Consider the following 20,156-nt stretch of genomic DNA (forward strand, 5'->3'; position numbering starts at 1 on the left):
CGTAACACACGGTCTCGTCTGGCTCAGCCGTGTGTCTCAGCTTCACGGCACACATCCTGCCTCCGTACAAAGCCTCGCGGGGTGACAGAGGCTGAGGAGCGTCATGACGCAGGTGTCACGCCGTGCTCCGAACGCAACCTCTCTAGTCTCCTCACTGTGCTAGAGTGGAGGTCCTCAAATGTGGTCCCCGTGAGAGGAGAGCGTTCTTGAGGTTGAAAGCAAACCTGGCATCCGTGGAAAAAACAGCCTAAATATTCAAAGACGTACTTAACGCCTCCTGCTTCTGCGTAACCGTCTACAAAGTACTTTCCCAGCTGTTTTTTCTGAAAACGGTGGTCACCTCATGAAAAAGGTGATCCACATCAGGGCAGGGAAAACAATCAACATGGGACACAACCAGGAAGTAACATAACCGGGAACACGAAGGGACCAGTGTTAAGAGATACAACTAGATGTACTCAGTTGTTGTGTGTGAATGTATGGTTGTTGTACAATTGTGGTGTTGCGTGTTCACCACGATGTGGCGCTGTGCACGGATGCCATTGGTTTTTGTTTTGGGACACACCCCGATTTGTTTATTCAGTCTGTCTGTGCGTGCACATGTTCGGTCATGAAGGTTATACCAGGTTAAGTCTGAAATAAATATGCCAGGAGAGCTAAAGATATATCGTCCTAGTTTTCTTCCTGAAGTTCAACGCAAGCAAGGCTGCGAAGCTCAACAGGTTATGGGCCCAGGAGCAACTCCGGGAAGAGTTTTTCTGATGTTTTATTGCCGATAGAAAGTCGTGACGGACAGCGTGCTAACGGCTAACAGATAGCATCATGGATCCACGAGGGACAAGCAGGTTGCCTCGACTCATGTTTGATGGAGACGAAACTAAGTATGAACTATGGGAGACTAAGGTACTTGGACATTTGCATTTATTGGGACTCAAGAATACGGCTTTGAGAGAGCCCAACGGTGAAAATGAGAGAGCAGCAGACGGTAAGAAAAATGCCGATGCATATGCTGAGTTAATTCAACTTTTGGATGATAAGAGCCTCTCATTAATTATGAGAGATGCACCGGACAATGCCAGAAAAGCATTTAAAATATTGAGAGAGTACTATGCAGGGAAGGGGAAGCCCCGCATTATTAACTTGTACACAACGCTGACGTCGCTGCAGAAAATGAGCAGCGAGACTGTTACGGACTATATCATCAGGGCAGAGACCGCCATCACAGCGCTGCGGAACGCGGGTGAAACATTAGGAGACGGCTTACTGATTGCCATGGTCTTAAAGGGATTGCCTGAAAGTTTTAAACCATTTGCAATTCATGTAACACATAATGAGGACGATATCACATTCGCGGAGTTCAAAACAAGACTACGTAGCTTTGAAGCCACAGAAAAGCTAACTTCAGCAGAGTCCAATGACAATGTGATGAAAACGGCTACGAGAGCCGGGCGGAGGCCCGCCAAGTCAAGTGCATGGGACAGGACCAACGAGGATGCGGGAATTGTGTGTTTTAAGTGTGGCATGAAAGGTCACCGAGCGAAAGCATGTCGGCGAAAGACATGGTGCAGTCATTGTAAAAGTGACACTCACAACGATGTCACCTGTAGACGTAAAAACATAAAGGACGGAGCGAGGAAAATCGCAGATGAGAGCGGCAACGGATCTACAGCAGCAGCAGCAGATTACGCCTTCAGGATCAGGGACGCAGACAGCGGGGCTCAGCAGCAACAACCAGCACGCAGCATCAACGAAAAGGGCCTAATGGTTGACACTGGAGCTACATCCCACATCGTTACCGATATAGCCAAGTTTAAAAGCTTCGACAACACATTCAAGCCGGAGACGCACTGTGTGGAGTTGGCAGACGGCACCCTGTGCAGAGGCGTCGCTCAACGCAAGGGGAATGCAGAGGTGTTCCTGGTAGACAGCACGGGACGACGATGCAGAGCAACGCTGAGAGGCGCGTTGTTTATACCGTCTTACCCCCAGGATATTTTCTCGGTAAAGTCAGCAACTGCCTCTGGAGCAACAGTCACTTTTAAACAAGGACAGGATGTGTTGATACATGAAGATGGTACCAGGTGGAACATTCATGTGTATGGCAAATTGTATTATTTGCGCACTGAGGTTGATGATAGTGATAAGTGTAGTACTTGTCATGACATGCAAACATGGCACGAAATATTAGGCCATTGTAACTATGAGGATGTACTTAGACTGCAAAATGTTGTCAGTGGTATGCAGATTAAGGGCAAGGCTACTAAGCCTGATCAAGAGTGTGAGGTATGTATCCAGGGAAAGTTTGCACAAACCCGTAGTAGAGAACCTGATACAAGAGCAAAGGCTCCCTTGCAAATGGTACACACAGACCTAGCAGGTCCAGTAGCTAATGGATCTATAGATGGGTACAAATATGTGCAGTCATTTACCGATGATTACTCAAATGCAGTGTTTGTATACTTTCTAAAATCAAAGAGTGACACGGTGCAGGCAACTGAAAGGTTCCTTGCAGATACTGCCCCCTACGGGAAGGTTAAATGTATAAGGTCTGACAATGGCACTGAGTTCATGTGTAAAGACTTTCAAACCCTGTTAAGGAAAAATTGCATTAAGCATGAGAAATCAGCTCCATATTCACCTCATCAGAACGGTACCGCTGAGAGGGGCTGGCGTACTCTTTTTGAGATGGGCAGGTGCATGCTAATTGAAAGTCAGCTACCCAAATTTCTCTGGAACTATGCTATTCAGACAGCAGCCATAGTACGCAACAGATGCTTTAATAAGCGAACAGGGAAGACCCCTTACCAGATGTTAACTGATAAAGCACCAAATCTGTCCAAAATGCAGAAGTTTGGATCTGTATGTTACACATACAAACAGAACAAGGGAAAGCTTGATTCCAGATGTGATCAGGGATATTTTGTCGGTTACGACAAAAATAGTCCAGCTTATTTGGTTTATCATCCTGACACTGAAAAGGTGCAGAAACACAGACTTGTGAAATTTGTGAACAAGGAAAATGTGGAAAAGCAAACACAGACAGTAGAGATAGAACCAAATAATGATGAAGATGACAGAGTGAGACAGACAGGGACTGATAGAGCAACACAAGAGGTTTATAAGAACACTGAGAAATCTCAGGAAACAAGGGTAAGAGACAAAAATTCACAAGGTAGTACATCAAGTGAGTTTAACCAAGAAGAGTCAAGTGAGACAAGTAGTGAAACTGCCAGCGGGAGGTATCCTACAAGAGAGAGGAAGACACCAGGTTACTTAAAGGACTTTGTAACTAGTAACAGTGATAGGGATGGGATTCATACTACTATTGATTACTGTTATAGAGCAATGTGTGGTGTCCCACATACATTTAAAGAAGCTATGGAGTCAGTTAACTCAAAACAGTGGACTAAAGCAATGGATGAAGAAATCCAGTCATTAAAGGAAAACAACACATTTACTCTGACTACTCTGCCAAAGGGCAAGAAAACAGTGGGGGGTAAATGGGTTTATTCTGTAAAGACTGACATTGAAGGTAAAGACAAGTGCAAAGCAAGATTTGTGGCAAAGGGTTACAGTCAGAAGATGGGGATTGATTATGGTGAAACTTTCTCCCCAACAGCAAATTTGACAAGTGTAAGAGTACTGTTACAGAAAGCGGCACAGGAGAACCTGTTGCTTCATCAAATGGACGTAAAAACTGCTTACTTACATGCTCCGATAGATTACGAGATCTACACAGACCAACCAGAAGGTTACGAGGAAGGAGAAGGTCTGGTATGTAAGCTGGAGAAATCTTTGTACGGCCTAAAGCAGTCTGACCGAAACTGGAATAAGACTCTACATGACTGTTTAACTGAAAAAGGATTCACACAAAACCCAGCAGACCATTGTGTCTATGTCAAAGAGACTAAAGATGAAAAGGTGATTTTGGTAGTCTGGGTGGACGATTTGATAATCGCAACCAACAATGAAAAAGTGATGAAAGATGTAAAAGAGATGCTTGCAGAAAAGTTCAAAATGAAAGACTTAGGTAGACTTAAGCATTTTCTCGGCATCAACTTTACTCAGTCTGATGGATGTGTAAAAATGTCACAGGAAACATATGTCCACAAGATTTTGGAAAGGTTTAACATGCAGGACTGCAAACCGAGAGACACTCCATGTGATCAAAAACTATATTACACAGAAGACGCTGTTAAAATGTGTGATGTTAGGATGTATAGGGAGGCTGTAGGCAGCCTTATATATTTGACAACCTGTACTCGTCCAGACTTAAGTTTTGTGGTAAGCAAGCTATCACAATATTTTTGTGAACCAACAGAAGAACAATGGATAACTGTGAAACATGTACTAAGGTATCTGAGAGGTACTGCAGACAGAGAGTTGTGTTTCAGAAGAAATGACAAAAAGGAGTTAGGGCTAGTGGCCTATAGTGATGCTGACTGGGCGTCAGATACTGCAGACAGACGCAGCACTACAGGTTACTGTGTGAGCCTTAGTGAGAACAGTTCTCTAGTTTCTTGGAAAACAAAGAAACAGCCTACGGTAGCGCTCTCAACCTGTGAGGCAGAATATATGGCTCTGGCTTCCACTATGCAAGAGTGTATATATTTGGAGCAACTGCTAAAAAGCATTGATGATTACAAATACACAAAGACTGTAGTGTATGAGGATAACCAGGGAACAATTGCAGTAGCCAAAAACCCTGTAAGCAGGCAAAGATGCAAACACGTGGACATTAAATATCACTTCATAAGGTCCATTGTGAATGAGAGAAAAATGAATCTGATTTATTGTAGTACTGAGGAGATGGTTGCAGATGTTATGACTAAGCCTGTCACCAAAGTCAAACTGAAAAAGTTCGCAGGTATTATGTTTGGTATCTAAAGAATGGAAAAGGTCCACATCTGCACTGTATTTTACTGTGTGATTTTCTTTAAGTTTTGAAATTCCACAACCTGAGTACAAGTGGGGGTGTTAAGAGATACAATTAGATGTACTCAGTTGTTGTGTGTGAATGTATGGTTGTTGTACAATTGTGGTGTTGCGTGTTCACCACGATGTGGCGCTGTGCACGGATGCCATTGGTTTTTGTTTTGGGACACATCCCGATTTGTTTATTCAGTCTGTGCGTGCACATGTTCGGTCATGAAGGTTATACCAGGTTAAGTCTGAAATAAATATGCCAGGAGGGCTAAAGATATATCGTCCTAGTTTTCTTCCTGAAGTTCAACGCAAGCAAGGCTGCGAAGCTCAACAACCAGGACTACAAAATAAAACAGGAAGTGACATGGACAGAACACTAAACACCAGCATTAACCCAAAACCTGACATGGTCAGAGTTTCAGGGTGGTTCAACTCCTCTATAGCTAGGTTTATCGCCAGAAAAGGGTCCTCTGAAAAACTCGGCATTCCCTTTTTGCTCCATGTCACACCTTTTTGAATTCAAACCTGATACGCCAGTTCATACAACCTGTCAAGGAATCTATCGAGGTGTCTGCACGGTATCCTCCTGCAGTTTGGTGACGGCGATCTAATTCTTCTTGTTGATCTATAGGACGAGGACCTCCTTCTCTCGTAGGATAAAGACCTTCTCTCTCTTCTCGTATGATCTTGGTCTCTTGTATGGGGACCTGCTTCTTCTGGAGCGCGAATTCCTCCTCCTCCTCTCCTTCCTATAGTCTGAAAAAATAAATAAAATTATTTCCCACGGAGCTATACACGGTTGAAACAGCTTCGCTCTGTTTCACTGTTCATGCAGGTACACAGTTTGAAGTACAGGCTGATGTGAAAAAAATAAACTTACATTTTCTTCTGCTAGCGGCAGAGGAATAAGATGAAGAAGAAGAAGAGCTGCTCGAAGACTCCTTGGATCTTTTCCCAGATTTTCCTCGAGCTTCCTCCCTTCTTGAGACCTCCAGGTCCTGGAATAGCCGTTTATCCCCGTACGGTCGCGGTTCTTCAGCCGTGGCTTTCCGGGACCCTCCGGCCTCTGGAACTGTCTCTGGAATTGTCTCTGGAACTGTCTCTAGTACGGGCCCGGTCACGGCTGTAGCGGTTGCTGGTGCGGGAGAACTTTCTCTGAAAGCTCTCTCGATTTCGTCCAGATCTTGCGCACAAACTACCGGGAATAAATACCGTAAAAAAATAAAAATAATAATGTGAATATAATCTCGATAAAGACGCGACACTTACCCTCAGGAAAATCATCAAAAGTCAGACAAGCCGCCTGTAAAAACAAGTCTTTTAAGAAAATATACACATCACAAAAAAAACTTTTCAGAAACAATCAATTAACTGCATTGTCTTAAAATGACTTACCGTTGTTCATTTCTTTTCTACCTTCGCTCCGAGCGGTCAGCTGATCACAACTTGTCAATCGATCCTTTGTCAATACACAAGCTGTGGCCCTCTGCATGCTTCTTGGGTTTTTAAACCCCTCCCTGTCACGTTGGTGTAAGTCATCCGTGATTGATGGTCACTCGAGTGTTTTATTTTTTATGGTAAACGCAGATTCCCTTAGCCTTTCATTCACAATGTTTTTTACGATATGTAATAAACAAATTACAGTCCCTCCAGACTCAAGCTGATAGTTTTTATCCCCTTTATAGATAAACAAAACTTTCTTGTCCCTAGACTCACCGTCCCTGTGTTTTGTTTTATCAGGGTCTTGTCCTTTGTTTCCTTGTGTTTTGTTTTATCAGGTGTGAACACCTTAGAATCAGGGTCTTGTCCTTTCTTGGAATGAGAAGATGGACTTGTTCTTTATAAGATTTGCATCAAGAGAGAAACATAACTTTCATAATAGTCTAAAATGACTCTTATTCAACACACTCTGTCTATCTTGTCGTGTGAAGACAGCTTCTTCAGAACTTTGATTCTTAAATTTTCTGATGATTTAACACCATTGTTTTGTACTGCCTCTTTGGAGAGAAACACTCTGTCTATCTTGTCATGTCATGTTACTTTTATGTTTTTGAAAGTTTTGCCTAAAGAGAAACACAAATTTCATATTATTTAACACACTCTGTCTATCTTGTAATGTGAAGACAGAGTCCTTAACCTTTCATTCACACTGTTTTTTATGATATGTAATAAACAAATTACAGTCCCCCCAGACTCACCATGACACTTTTTCACTTCTTCAGAACTTTGATTCTTAAATTTTCAGATGATTTAACACCATTGTTTTGTACTGCCTCTTTGTAGAGAGAGAGAAAGAGAGAAAGAAACACTAACTTTGAGTGAATATTTTTTTTAAATACATACTCAATCTAGTCGTTTCACTCTAGCAAAACACTTCCTCCCTCTTACCCCGTCAACCTCGAAATGAATTTGCCGCTATTCTGCTCGTCCCCACCCTTGAATGATCTGATTGGTTGTAATCTCAGGGGTGTGGACACACTAGGGGGCTGGCTACAGACCGATCAGGGGGTGAAAACTTACCTCCTCTCCAGTCAACCCTGAGTACAGAAAGAGAAACACTCTGTGTGCTCCTCTCCTTTCATTACAACCGAAGTTTGAACAACGGACGAAAATTACAAAAGACCCTAGTAAGTAACCCCTTCACACGGATAAAACACATGATTTCAACCCGCTGTTTTGTACTCCCTCTTTGTAAAGAAACACTCTATATCCTCCTCTCCTTTCATTACAACCGCAATTTGAACAACGAAAATTACACCCGAGTAAGTAACCCCTTCACACGGAGAAAACACATGATGATTGTTTTGTACTCCCTCTTTGTAAAGAAACACTCTGTCTGAATATTTTATTAAATACATACTCACACTTTCACTCTAGCAAAATTTGGTTTGGTTGTGACCTCATCGCCTGGGCGTGGAAAACACCGGGGGAGTGGTTACGAGCGGGAAATGATCTCATTGGTGGAGACCGGAGGGGTCAAAAGGTCAACTAAGATCAAAAGACCTGTCAAAATTGACGAGAAGGTGTACATATTACTCTCTACCACACATAGACACTTGCTAAAGATTTAATACGACAAATGCCTGGGTAGATCCTGTTTGGGCAGTTGTTAGGAACCAAACTGAAAAGGGCTTGAGGACAAAGGCATGAAAACAAGAGGTTTTTTTAATTAACAGAAAAATGTTCCAACACACAACAATTGAAATCATTCTGCAATGTAACTCCAAAAAAAATTGTTCTTTTGTTCTTTGCCAGATCATTGTAACATGTCTCACATTCCAGCACTCTTTGTTGGTTCTCATGTTTCTGGATTTTGACCCTGTTTGGATTGTTTGGTCCACTCTGGTTAATTGTAAACTGATCGAATGTTTTTTTGGTTTTGCCAAATTTTATCGTGTTTATGTGCTTCCCACAGGCAAAAGAAGGCCTTCACCACCACTTCTGTCCTGATCATACTTGACGCCCAGGCTCAGTTTGTGGTAGAGGTGGATGTCACGGCCAAGCCTCTGGTAGCTGCTAGCTTGTCTGTCTCTTGTTTTTTATATTGCAGATGTCCAGCAGGAGGGGTGGGTCGTTATTAGCCCATTATATATATATATATATATATATATGCTTTTGGGTCCTATATGCCTGTTATTTAAAGAATTGTATTTGACAAGAGAATTTTTCTCTCCAATGTGTAGCTCATCTTCAGATTATTTTTTCATATCACCTTATTTAAAATTTAACTGGATTTCTTTATTTATTTAGAATAAGAAAAAGGTGCAAAAGAATAAGCATGGGTTGGGGTGGATCAACTTGACCGCTTGAAGATTTTCTGTTAATTGTTGGATTTGTTAGATTGATATATTATGATGATATTTCACAGCAAATACTTGTAAAAGAGTTAAACTATAGTAATCTTGTTTTGTTTATCAAAAAAATTATTTTATTATCTGCAAATGAAAATAATAATGTGAATGATCATATACCTAACATATTTTGCTGTCTATTGATCTGAAGTACCTTGTCTGAGACGGTGCTACATATGTAAAGTAATCATTTAAAATATTTCAAAATGTCCAGGTCTTGCCGTTTCATTTCAAACATGTGAAACAAAAAAGCAAAACTACTGTCCTCGACATTCAATTCAAAAATATGGATCATTACAGTCCCTTAATTCCTCCTCTGGGGACAACAAGGGTGGCAGCAGCAAGCACAATTATGAAGGAACTGACAGAGGAGTCCAGTGAATGAAGCCTCTTTGGTTTGCTCTATCTTCATCTGCTCTCGATGCATTCTGGTGGAAGATGATTCTTTTGCCTGCATTATTTCAACATCTATGGCTGCATCCGCTTGGAATGTCTGATTAGGTTTTCTGCGAGTTGTTGGAGTCCAAAGAGGTTTTTCTGTGACACAGAGTTTTTCAGTCTCACTGAGCATTTGTACTTTTATATTTTGGAGCTCTTCATATTTTTTATGAAGTCTTGTGTGGTTTCTATCCCAATCACGTCTACATGATTTCATACTTAGTCCATGTTCCAGCTTTATTTTCTCCAATGGGTCTTTCTCCTGTTGGATCCATGCTTCCTTCACAAGCTGACTGATCACTTTTAGCCTTCTCTCCAGAAAAATTGTCATGTCATGACCCCTGGCCTTCATTTGACCAATCTCTTTTCGTTCCAGTTTAGTGTTCCTCCAGATATTTTGCAAACACTCTCTTTTTGAAATCCTACTGCCTGAAAAAACGTCTTGCTTTCTTATTGACTTGTATGTATCCTTTCGTTGAAAGTCACATTCATCATCTTTCTTCCAATGATATTCAAATTCTTCAATTCGGATCACGACATCTGAGAGTTGAATATCCTTTTCACGTTCAAATTTGTCATGCTCATACACATCCTGTCGTTGTTGCAATTTCTTTTCTGCCAACTCAGTTTACCAACCCTGCTAGAGGTTGTTGTCGGTGTCATACGTTTGATACTATCTGCAAGTTCTTCCTGCTTTTGCAACTCAGTATTTGTGGTTTCCACTTTCTCCTTTTGCTCTTTGAAATCTTCTTTATCTTGTTCTAATGCCCTTCTTTGCTTCAGGAAGTCAGACTTCATCAGCTCCAAGTCCATTTTATCTTTCTTCATCATCTCTTTCTCTCTCTCCAAATCTTCTCTGCCGTTCTTCAGATCTGCCTTCAGTTTGTCTAAATGTAGCTTTTCACTTGCACATGCTTGCTTCCATTGCTTTTCCATGTCCTTTCTCTTGTTGACCATTTTTGACTGTAAACTTTTCAGACTTTCTTTTTCCCTCTCGAAGAGCTCAGTGAAACAAGTCATGTTGTCTTTCTGTTCATCCAGCTCTGCAAACTTTTCTTCCAATAAAGTGGAAACTATTAGCACGTCTTTACTGTTTTGATGTAAACTTTTCATTTGTCTTCAATGCTCGCCGTCATCCTTTCATTCACATGCAGGAGTTTTTCTCTCAGACTCTTGATGACTTGCATTTTATTCATGACTTGATGTTTCTGCATTAGAAGCCCAGACCTTTCCTTTTCCACTTTGTCCCTGTCATTTAAAAGCATTTCTCTCTCTCTGTCAATGTCAGTCATCATTTGCCTGAGATGTTTCCTCTCTCCACTCATGGTGTTCATGGTGGCTTCAACTTCTTCCTTCATCTTGTTGAGATTGTCCCTCAAAAGTTCCACTTCCTTTCTTTCCGCAAGTATGCTCTTCTCCTTGCTTTCCAGTTCTTCTCTTTGCATTCTGATGGTGTCATTCTGAAGTTCTTCTTCTTGGAGTTTCAAAGCAATCTTTGTCATGGCATTTTCAAGTTTATTTCGCTCTCCGTCAAGCTGAAAGCTCAGATCTTTAATAATATTTTTCTCTCTCCTTACCTCGTCATGCAGGCTGTCTGCATGCTCTTTCTTCTTTTGCAGTTCAGTCTTTGTGACTTGCAGCGTATCTTTGAGTTTTTTTATATCTTGTTTGCTTTGTTCTAGCAGGCTGTATTGTTTCAGGATGTCAGACCTCATCAAATCCAAATCCTGTCTCTCTTTCTTTACGATGACATTGACTCTATCCAGATCCTCCCTGACTTTCTTCAGCTCGTGCCTTTGTTTATCGAGATTTTGCTTTTCCATTTCGAACCTGTGTTCCCATTGATCCCCCATGTCATCTGGCTTCATTACCATCTTTGATAATATACCTGTCAGATTCCTTTGTTCTTTTTGCATCAGTTCAGTGTAAACTTGGATCTGGGAGGTCTGTACGTTCAAGTCTGCAAGTTGTTTCTCCACAGCAAGACGTAATCGCTTCACATCTTGACTCTTTTGGTCTAGTTGGTGCAATTTGGTTTTCATGGCTCCTCGTGTCCTTTCATTCAGCTCTTTGAGTTGACTCCTTAGAGTTTGGACATACTGTAATTTCCCCGTCAACTCATCTCCTCTTAATTTCAACTCATACATCTCAGCTTTCACTTTATCTTTGTCACTCTCAAGTTGGTCTTTGTCCATGTCAAGACTAACTTTTATCTGCAACAGGTTTTCTTTCTCTCCACTGATGCTGTTTAAAGCTGCTGCAAGCTCTTCTCTCCTCATCTTCAGATCCTTCCTCAAATCTTCCAGTCTTTCTCTTTCTGCCAGTAGACTTTTCTTCTGGATTTCCAGTTGCTCACTTTTTCTTCTCATCTGACTATCCTTCATTTTCTCTTCTTTCAGCTTCAAGGTAATGGTGTTTATCACATCCTGAACTTGGGCTTGTTCTCTTCCAAGCTGGAGGCTCAGATCTTTAATGTTGTTTTCTCTCTCTTTATCTCAACATACAGACTGTCTGCACGTTCTTTCTGCTTTTGCAACTCAGTATTTGTGGTTTCCACTTTCTCCTTTTGCTCTTTGAAATCTTCTTATCTTGTTCTAATGCCCTTCTTTGCTTCAGGAAGTCAGACTTCATCAGCTCCAAGTCCATTTTATCTTTCTTCATCATCTCTTTCTCTCTCTCCAAATCTTCTCTGCCGTTCTTCAGATCTGCCTTCAGTTTGTCTAAATGTAGCTTTTCACTTGCACATGCTTGCTTCCATTGCTTTTCCATGTCCTTTCTCTTGTTGACCATTTTTGACTGTAAACTTTTCAGACTTTCTTTTTCCCTCTCGAAGAGCTCAGTGAAACAAGTCATGTTGTCTTTCTGTTCATCCAGCTCTGCAAACTTTTCTTCCAATAAAGTGGAAACTATTAGCACGTCTTTACTGTTTTGATGTAAACTTTTCATTTTGTCTTCAATGCTCGCCGTCATCCTTTCATTCACATGCAGGAGTTTTTCTCTCAGACTCTTGATGACTTGCATTTTATTCATGACTTGATGTTTCTGCATTAGAAGCCCAGACCTTTCCTTTTCCACTTTGTCCCTGTCATTTAAAAGCATTTCTCTCTCTCTGTCAATGTCAGTCATCATTTGCCTGAGATGTTTCCTCTCTCCACTCATGGTGTTCATGGTGGCTTCAACTTCTTCCTTCATCTTGTTGAGATTGTCCCTCAAAAGTTCCACTTCCTTTCTTTCCGCAAGTATGCTCTTCTCCTTGCTTTCCAGTTCTTCTCTTTGCATTCTGATGGTGTCATTCTGAAGTTCTTCTTCTTGGAGTTTCAAAGCAATCTTTGTCATGGCATTTTCAAGTTTATTTCGCTCTCCGTCAAGCTGAAAGCTCAGATCTTTAATAATATTTTTCTCTCTCCTTACCTCGTCATGCAGGCTGTCTGCATGCTCTTTCTTCTTTTGCAGTTCAGTCTTTGTGACTTGCAGCGTATCTTTGAGTTCTTTTATATCTTGTTTGCTTTGTTCTAGCAGGCTGTATTGTTTCAGGATGTCAGACCTCATCAAATCCAAATCCTGTCTCTCTTTCTTTACGATGACATTGACTCTATCCAGATCCTCCCTGACTTTCTTCAGCTCGTGCCTTTGTTTATCGAGATTTTGCTTTCCATTTCGAACCTGTGTTCCCATTGATCCCCCATGTCATCTGGCTTCATTACCATCTTTGATAATATACCTGTCAGATTCCTTTGTTCTTTTTGCATCAGTTCAGTGTAAACTTGGATCTGGGAGGTCTGTACGTTCAAGTCTGCAAGTTGTTTCTCCACAGCAAGACGTAATCGCTTCACATCTTGACTCTTTTGGTCTAGTTGGTGCAATTTGGTTTTCATGGCTCCTCGTGTCCTTTCATTCAGCTCTTTGAGTTGACTCCTTAGAGTTTGGACATACTGTAATTTCCCCGTCAACTCATCTCCTCTTAATTTCAACTCATACATCTCAGCTTTCACTTTATCTTTGTCACTCTCAAGTTGGTCTTTGTCCATGTCAAGACTAACTTTTATCTGCAACAGGTTTTCTTTCTCTCCACTGATGCTGTTTAAAGCTGCTGCAAGCTCTTCTCTCCTCATCTTCAGATCCTTCCTCAAATCTTCCAGTCTTTCTCTTTCTGCCAGTAGACTGTTCTTCTGGATTTCCAGTTGCTCACTTTTTCTTCTCATCTGACTATCCTTCATTTTCTCTTCTTTCAGCTTCAAGGTAATGGTGTTTATCACATCCTGAACTTGGGCTTGTTCTCTTCCAAGCTGGAGGCTCAGATCTTTAATGTTGTTTTTCTCTCTCTTTATCTCAACATACAGACTGTCTGCACGTTCTTTCTGCTTTTGCAACTCAGTATTTGTGGTTTCCACTTTCTCCTTTTGCTCTTTGAAATCTTCTTTATCTTGTTCTAATGCCCTTCTTTGCTTCAGGAAGTCAGACTTCATCAGCTCCAAGTCCATTTTATCTTTCTTCATCATCTCTTTCTCTCTCTCCAAATCTTCTCTGCCATTCTTCAGATCTGCCTTCAGTTTGTCTAAATGTAGCTTTTCACTTGCACATGCTTGCTTCCATTGCTTTTCCATGTCCTTTCTCTTGTTGACCATTTTTGACTGTAAACTTTTCAGACTTTCTTTTTCCCTCTCGAAGAGCTCAGTGAAATAAGTCATGTTGTCTTTCTGTTCATCCAGCTCTGCAAACTTTTCTTCCAATAAAGTGGAAACTATTAGCACGTCTTTACTGTTTTGATGTAAACTTTTCATTTTGTCTTCAATGCTCGCCGTCATCCTTTCATTCACATGCAGGAGTTTTTCTCTCAGACTCTTGATGACTTGCATTTTATTCATGACTTGATGTTTCTGCATTAGAAGCCCAGACCTTTCCTTTCCACTTTGTCCCTGTCATTTAAAAGCATTTCTCTCTCTCTGTCAATGTCAGTCATCATTTGCCTGAGATGTTTCCTCTCTCCACTCATGGTGTTCATGGTGGCTTCAACTTCTTCCTTCATCTTGTTGAGATTGTCCCTCAAAAGTTCCACTTCCTTTCTTTCCGCAAGTATGCTCTTCTCCTTGCTTTCCAGTTCTTCTCTTTGCATTCTGATGGTGTCATTCTGAAGTTCTTCTTCTTGGAGTTTCAAAGCAATCTTTGTCATGGCATTTTCAAGTTTATTTCGCTCTCCGTCAAGCTGAAAGCTCAGATCTTTAATAATATTTTTCTCTCTCCTTACCTCGTCATGCAGGCTGTCTGCATGCTCTTTCTTCTTTTGCAGTTCAGTCTTTGTGACTTGCAGCGTATCTTTGAGTTCTTTTATATCTTGTTTGCTTTGTTCTAGCAGGCTGTATTGTTTCAGGATGTCAGACCTCATCAAATCCAAATCCTGTCTCTCTTTCTTTACGATGACATTGACTCTATCCAGATCCTCCCTGACTTTCTTCAGCTCGTGCCTTTGTTTATCGAGATTTTGCTTTTCCATTTCGAACCTGTGTTCCCATTGATCCCCCATGTCGTCTGGCTTCATTACCATCTTTGATAATATACCTGTCAGATTCCTTGTTCTTTTTGCATCAGTTCAGTGTAAACTTGGATCTGGGAGGTCTGTACGTTCAAGTCTGCAAGTTGTTTCTCCACAGCAAGACGTAATCGCTTCACATCTTGACTCTTTTGGTCTAGTTGGTGCAATTTGGTTTTCATGGCTCCTCGTGTCCTTTCATTCAGCTCTTTGAGTTGACTCCTTAGAGTTTGGACATACTGTAATTTCCCCGTCAACTCATCTCCTCTTAATTTCAACTCATACATCTCAGCTTTCACTTTATCTTTGTCACTCTCAAGTTGGTCTTTGTCCATGTCAAGACTAACTTTTATCTGCAACAGGTTTTCTTTCTCTCCACTGATGCTGTTTAAAGCTGCTGCAAGCTCTTCTCTCCTCATCTTCAGATCCTTCCTCAAATCTTCCAGTCTTTCTCTTTCTGCCAGTAGACTTTTCTTCTGGATTTCCAGTTGCTCACTTTTTCTTCTCATCTGACTATCCTTCATTTTCTCTTCTTTCAGCTTCAAGGTAATGGTGTTTATCACATCCTGAACTTGGGCTTGTTCTCTTCCAAGCTGGAGGCTCAGATCTTTAATGTTGTTTTTCTCTCTCTTTATCTCAACATACAGACTGTCTGCACGTTCTTTCTGCTTTTGCAACTCAGTATTTGTGGTTTCCACTTTCTCCTTTTGCTCTTTGAAATCTTCTTTATCTTGTTCTAATGCCCTTCTTTGCTTCAGGAAGTCAGACTTCATCAGCTCCAAGTCCATTTTATCTTTCTTCATCATCTCTTTCTCTCTCTCCAAATCTTCTCTGCCGTTCTTCAGATCTGCCTTCAGTTTGTCTAAATGTAGCTTTTCACTTGCACATGCTTGCTTCCATTGCTTTTCCATGTCCTTTCTCTTGTTGACCATTTTTGACTGTAAACTTTTCAGACTTTCTTTTTCCCTCTCGAAGAGCTCAGTGAAACAAGTCATGTTGTCTTTCTGTTCATCCAGCTCTGCAAACTTTTCTTCCAATAAAGTGGAAACTATTAGCACGTCTTTACTGTTTTGATGTAAACTTTCATTTTGTCTTCAATGCTCGCCGTCATCCTTTCATTCACATGCAGGAGTTTTTCTCTCAGACTCTTGATGACTTGCATTTTATTCATGACTTGATGTTTCTGCATTAGAAGCCCAGACCTTTCCTTTTCCACTTTGTCCCTGTCATTTAAAAGCATTTCTCTCTCTCTGTCAATGTCAGTCATCATTTGCCTGAGATGTTTCCTCTCTCCACTCATGGTGTTCATGGTGGCTTCAACTTCTTCCTTCATCTTGTTGAGATTGTCCCTCAAAAGTTCCACTTCCTTTCTTTCCGCAAGTATGCTCTTCTCCTTGCTTTCCAGTTCTTCTCTTTGCATTCTGATGGTGTCATTCTGAAGTTCTTCTTCTTGGAGTTTCAAAGCAATCTTTGTCATGGCATTTTCAAGTTTATTTCGCTCTCCGTCAAGCTGAAAGCTCAGATCTTTAATAATATTTTTCTCTCTCCTTACCTCGTCATGCAGGCTGTCTGCATGCTCTTTCTTCTTTTGCAGTTCAGTCTTTGTGACTTGCAGCGTATCTTTGAGTTCTTTATATCTTGTTGCTTTGTTCTAGCAGGCTGTATTGTTTCAGGATGTCAGACCTCATCAAATCCAAATCCTGTCTCTCTTTCCTTTACGATGACATTGACTCTATCCAGATCCTCCCTGACTTTCTTCAGCTCGTGCCTTTGTTTATCGAGATTTTGCTTTTCCATTTCGAACCTGTGTTCCCATTGATCCCCCATGTCATCTGGCTTCATTACCATCTTTGATAATATACCTGTCAGATTCCTTTGTTCTTTTGCATCAGTTCAGTGTAAACTTGGATCTGGGAGGTCTGTACGTTCAAGTCTGCAAGTTGTTTCTCCACAGCAAGACGTAATCGCTTCACATCTTGACTCTTTTGGTCTAGTTGGTGCAATTGGGTTTTCATGGCTCCTCGTGTCCTTTCATTCAGCTCTTTGAGTTGACTCCTTAGAGTTTGGACATACTGTAATTTCCCCGTCAACTCATCTCCTCTTAATTTCAACTCATACATCTCAGCTTTCACTTTATCTTTGTCACTCTCAAGTTGGTCTTTGTCCATGTCAAGACTAACTTTATCTGCAACAGGTTTTCTTTCTCTCCACTGATGCTGTTTAAAGCTGCTGCAAGCTCTTCTCTCCTCATCTTCAGATCCTTCCTCAAATCTTCCAGTCTTTCTCTTTCTGCCAGTAGACTTTTCTTCGGATTTCCAGTTGCTCACTTTTTCTTCTCATCTGACTATCCTTCATTTTCTCTTCTTTCAGCTTCAAGGTAATGGTGTTTATCACATCCTGAACTTGGGCTTGTTCTCTTCCAAGCTGGAGGCTCAGATCTTTAATGTTGTTTTTCTCTCTCTTTATCTCAACATACAGACTGTCTGCACGTTCTTTCTGCTTTTGCAACTCAGTATTTGTGGTTTCCACTTTCTCCTTTTGCTCTTTGAAATCTTCTTTATCTTGTTCTAATGCCCTTCTTTGCTTCAGGAAGTCAGACTTCATCAGCTCCAAGTCCATTTTATCTTTCTTCATCATCTCTTTCTCTCTCTCCAAATCTTCTCTGCCATTCTTCAGATCTGCCTTCAGTTTGTCTAAATGTAGCTTTTCACTTGCACATGCTTGCTTCCATTGCTTTTCCATGTCCTTTCTCTTGTTGACCATTTTTGACTGTAAACTTTTCAGACTTTCTTTTTCCCTCTCGAAGAGCTCAGTGAAATAAGTCATGTTGTCTTTCTGTTCATCCAGCTCTGCAAACTTTTCTTCCAATAAAGTGGAAACTATTAGCACGTCTTTACTGTTTTGATGTAAACTTTTCATTTTGTCTTCAATGCTCGCCGTCATCCTTTCATTCACATGCAGGAGTTTTCTCTCAGACTCTTGATGACTTGCATTTTATTCATGACTTGATGTTTCTGCATTAGAAGCCCAGACCTTTCCTTTTCCACTTTGTCCCTGTCATTTAAAAGCATTTCTCTCTCTCTGTCAATGTCAGTCATCATTTGCCTGAGATGTTTCCTCTCTCCACTCATGGTGTTCATGGTGGCTTCAACTTCTTCCTTCATCTTGTTGAGATTGTCCCTCAAAAGTTCCACTTCCTTTCTTTCCGCAAGTATGCTCTTCTCCTTGCTTTCCAGTTCTTCTCTTTGCATTCTGATGGTGTCATTCTGAAGTTCTTCTTCTTGGAGTTTCAAAGCAATCTTTGTCATGGCATTTTCAAGTTTATTTCGCTCTCCGTCAAGCTGAAAGCTCAGATCTTTAATAATATTTTTCTCTCTCCTTACCTCGTCATGCAGGCTGTCTGCATGCTCTTTCTTCTTTTGCAGTTCAGTCTTTGTGACTTGCAGCGTATCTTGAGTTCTTTTATATCTTGTTTGCTTTGTTCTAGCAGGCTGTATTGTTTCAGGATGTCAGACCTCATCAAATCCAAATCCTGTCTCTCTTTCTTTATGATGACATTGACTCTATCCAGATCCTCCCTGACTTTCTTCAGCTCGTGCCTTTGTTTATCGAGATTTGCTTTTCCATTTCGAACCTGTGTTCCATTGATCCCCCATGTCGTCTGGCTTCATTACCATCTTTGATAATATACCTGTCAGATTCCTTTGTTCTTTTTGCATCAGTTCAGTGTAAACTTGGATCTGGGAGGTCTGTACGTCAAGTCTGCAAGTTGTTTCTCCACAGCAAGACGTAAATCGCTTCACATCTTGACTCTTTTGGTCTAGTTGGTGCAATTTGGTTTTCATGGCCTCCTCGTGTCCTTTCATTCAGCTCTTTGAGTGACTCCTTAGAGTTTGGACATACTGTAATTTCCCCGTCAACTCATCTCCTCTTAATTTCAACTCATACATCTCAGCTTTCACTTATCTTTGTCACTCTCAAGTTGGTCTTTGTCCATGTCAAGACTAACTTTTATCTGCAACAGGTTTTCTTTCTCTCCACTGATGCTGTTTAAAGCTGCTGCAAGCTCTTCTCTCCTCATCTTCAGATCCTTCCTCAAATCTTCCAGTCTTTCTCTTTCTGCCAGTAGACTTTTCTTCTGGATTTCCAGTTGCTCACTTTTTCTTCTCATCTGACTATCCTTCATTTTCTCTTCTTTCAGCTTCAAGGTAATGGTGTTTATCACATCCTGAACTTGGGCTTGTTCTCTTCCAAGCTGGAGGCTCAGATCTTTAATGTTGTTTTTCTCTCTCTTTATCTCAACATACAGACTGTCTGCACGTTCTTTCTGCTTTTGCAACTCAGTATTTGTGGTTTCCACTTTCTCCTTTTGCTCTTTGAAATCTTCTTTATCTTGTTCTAATGCCCTTCTTTGCTTCAGGAAGTCAGACTTCATCAGCTCCAAGTCCATTTTATCTTTCTTCATCATCTCTTTCTCTCTCTCCAAATCTTCTCTGCCGTTCTTCAGATCTGCCTTCAGTTTGTCTAAATGTAGCTTTTCACTTGCACATGCTTGCTTCCATTGCTTTTTCCATGTCCTTTCTCTTGTTGACCATTTTTGACTGTAAACTTTTCAGACTTTCTTTTTCCCTCTCGAAGAGCTCAGTGAAACAAGTCATGTTGTCTTTCTGTTCATCCAGCTCTGCAAACTTTTCTTCCAATAAAGTGGAAACTATTAGCACGTCTTTACTGTTTTGATGTAAACTTTTCATTTTGTCTTCAATGCTCGCCGGCATCCTTTCATTCACATGCAGGGAGTTGTTCTCTCAGACTCTTGATGACTTGCATTTTATTCATGACTTGAATGTTTCTTGCATTAGAAGCCCAGACCTTTCCTTTTCCACTTTGTCCCCTGTCATTTAAAAGCATTTCTCTCTCTCTGTCAATGTCAGTCATCATTTGCCTGAGATGTTCCCTCTCTCCACTCATGGTGTTCATGGTGGCTTCAACTTCTGCCTTCATCTTGTTGAGATTGTCCCTCAAAAGTTCCACTTCCTTTCTGTCCGCAAGTATGCGCTTCTCCTTGCTTTCCAGTTCTTCTCTTTGCATTCTGATGGTGTCATTCGGAAGTTCTTCTGCTTGGAGTTTCAAAGCAATCTTTGTCAGGCATGTTTCAAGTTATTTCGCTCTCCGTCAAGCTGAAAGCTCAGATCTTTAATAATATTGTGTTCTCTCTCCTTACCTCTCATGCGGCTGTCTGCATGCTCTTTCCTTCTTTTGCAGTTCAGTCTTTGTGACTTGCAGCGTATCTTTGAGTTCTTTTATATCTTGTTTGCTTTGTTCTAGCAGCTGTATTGTTTCAGGATGTCAGACCTCATCAAATCCAAATCCTGTCTCTCTTTCTTTACGATGACATTGACTCTATCCAGAGTCCT

The 20,156-nt window shown here is 41.0% G+C and overlaps 6 protein-coding genes across 7 annotated transcripts; all 6 read right to left on the reverse strand.

Moving 5' to 3' along the window:
• Window positions 1-3,158: 3,158 nt before the first annotated feature.
• LOC115054563 (histone-lysine N-methyltransferase SETD1A-like) lies at window positions 3,159-7,150 on the reverse strand. 2 transcript variants are annotated; one of them, XM_029519831.1, is made up of 4 exons: window positions 7,125-7,150; window positions 6,196-6,229; window positions 5,807-6,121; window positions 3,159-5,682 (listed from the first exon to the last, which is right to left on the reverse strand). In XM_029519831.1, exons 1-4 carry the CDS (start codon window positions 7,125-7,127, stop codon window positions 5,552-5,554), a joined length of 483 nt encoding a protein of 160 aa, XP_029375691.1. In that variant the 5' UTR covers window positions 7,128-7,150; the 3' UTR covers window positions 3,159-5,551. The 2 variants fall into 2 exon arrangements, with proteins under 2 accessions (XP_029375691.1, XP_029375690.1); XM_029519830.1 differs by lacking the exon at window positions 7,125-7,150 and adding an exon at window positions 6,343-6,916 and having other exon boundaries at window positions 6,196-6,243.
• A 923-nt stretch (window positions 7,151-8,073) lies between these two features.
• On the reverse strand, window positions 8,074-11,790 carry LOC115054611 (cingulin-like; the record flags this gene model as incomplete). Its single annotated transcript, XM_029519881.1, has 2 exons — window positions 8,074-11,668; window positions 11,716-11,790. Coding segments are annotated over 2 exons (1,419 nt in total), but the record flags the coding sequence as incomplete, so codon positions are not given.
• Window positions 11,791-11,795: 5 nt separating this feature from the next.
• LOC115054612 (MAR-binding filament-like protein 1) lies at window positions 11,796-12,826 on the reverse strand (the record flags this gene model as incomplete). Its single annotated transcript, XM_029519882.1, has 1 exon — window positions 11,796-12,826. A coding segment is annotated over exon 1 (969 nt), but the record flags the coding sequence as incomplete, so codon positions are not given.
• On the reverse strand, window positions 12,826-14,117 carry LOC115054561 (uncharacterized protein PFB0145c-like). Its single transcript, XM_029519828.1, has one exon. It carries the CDS (start codon window positions 14,096-14,098, stop codon window positions 12,833-12,835), a length of 1,266 nt encoding a protein of 421 aa, XP_029375688.1. The 5' UTR covers window positions 14,099-14,117; the 3' UTR covers window positions 12,826-12,832.
• Window positions 14,118-14,774: 657 nt separating this feature from the next.
• On the reverse strand, window positions 14,775-16,093 carry LOC115054562 (uncharacterized protein PFB0145c-like). The gene has a single exon (XM_029519829.1). It carries the CDS (start codon window positions 15,735-15,737, stop codon window positions 14,775-14,777), a length of 963 nt encoding a protein of 320 aa, XP_029375689.1. The 5' UTR covers window positions 15,738-16,093.
• A 620-nt stretch (window positions 16,094-16,713) lies between these two features.
• On the reverse strand, window positions 16,714-19,970 carry LOC115054614 (MAR-binding filament-like protein 1). Its single transcript, XM_029519888.1, is given in 4 exon segments — window positions 16,714-17,046; window positions 17,049-17,718; window positions 19,597-19,859; window positions 19,964-19,970. Coding segments are annotated over 4 exon segments (1,116 nt in total). The 3' UTR covers window positions 16,714-16,870.
• Window positions 19,971-20,156: the final 186 nt, after the last annotated feature.

This window comes from Echeneis naucrates, chromosome 14 (assembly GCF_900963305.1).
Source record: "Echeneis naucrates chromosome 14, fEcheNa1.1, whole genome shotgun sequence".
NCBI lineage: Eukaryota > Metazoa > Chordata > Actinopteri > Carangiformes > Echeneidae > Echeneis > Echeneis naucrates.

Excerpts from the sequence above, each read along its gene's own strand:
- LOC115054562 (XM_029519829.1), bottom strand. The coding sequence starts at position 15,737 with ATGACTTGTTTCACTGAGCTCTTCGAGAGGGAAAAAGAAAGTCTGAAA.
- LOC115054563 (XM_029519830.1), bottom strand. The coding sequence starts at position 6,418 with ATGCAGAGGGCCACAGCTTGTGTATTGACAAAGGATCGATTGACAAGT. Across the intron at positions 6,244-6,342 it reads GCTGACCGCTCGGAGCGAAG|ACTTGTTTTTACAGGCGGCT; the intron begins GTAGAAAAGAAA and ends TTTTCTTAAAAG. Across the intron at positions 5,683-5,806 it reads TGCCGCTAGCAGAAGAAAAT|ACTATAGGAAGGAGAGGAGG; the intron begins GTAAGTTTATTT and ends TTATTTTTTCAG.
- LOC115054561 (XM_029519828.1), bottom strand. The coding sequence starts at position 14,098 with ATGCAGAAACATCAAGTCATGAATAAAATGCAAGTCATCAAGAGTCTG.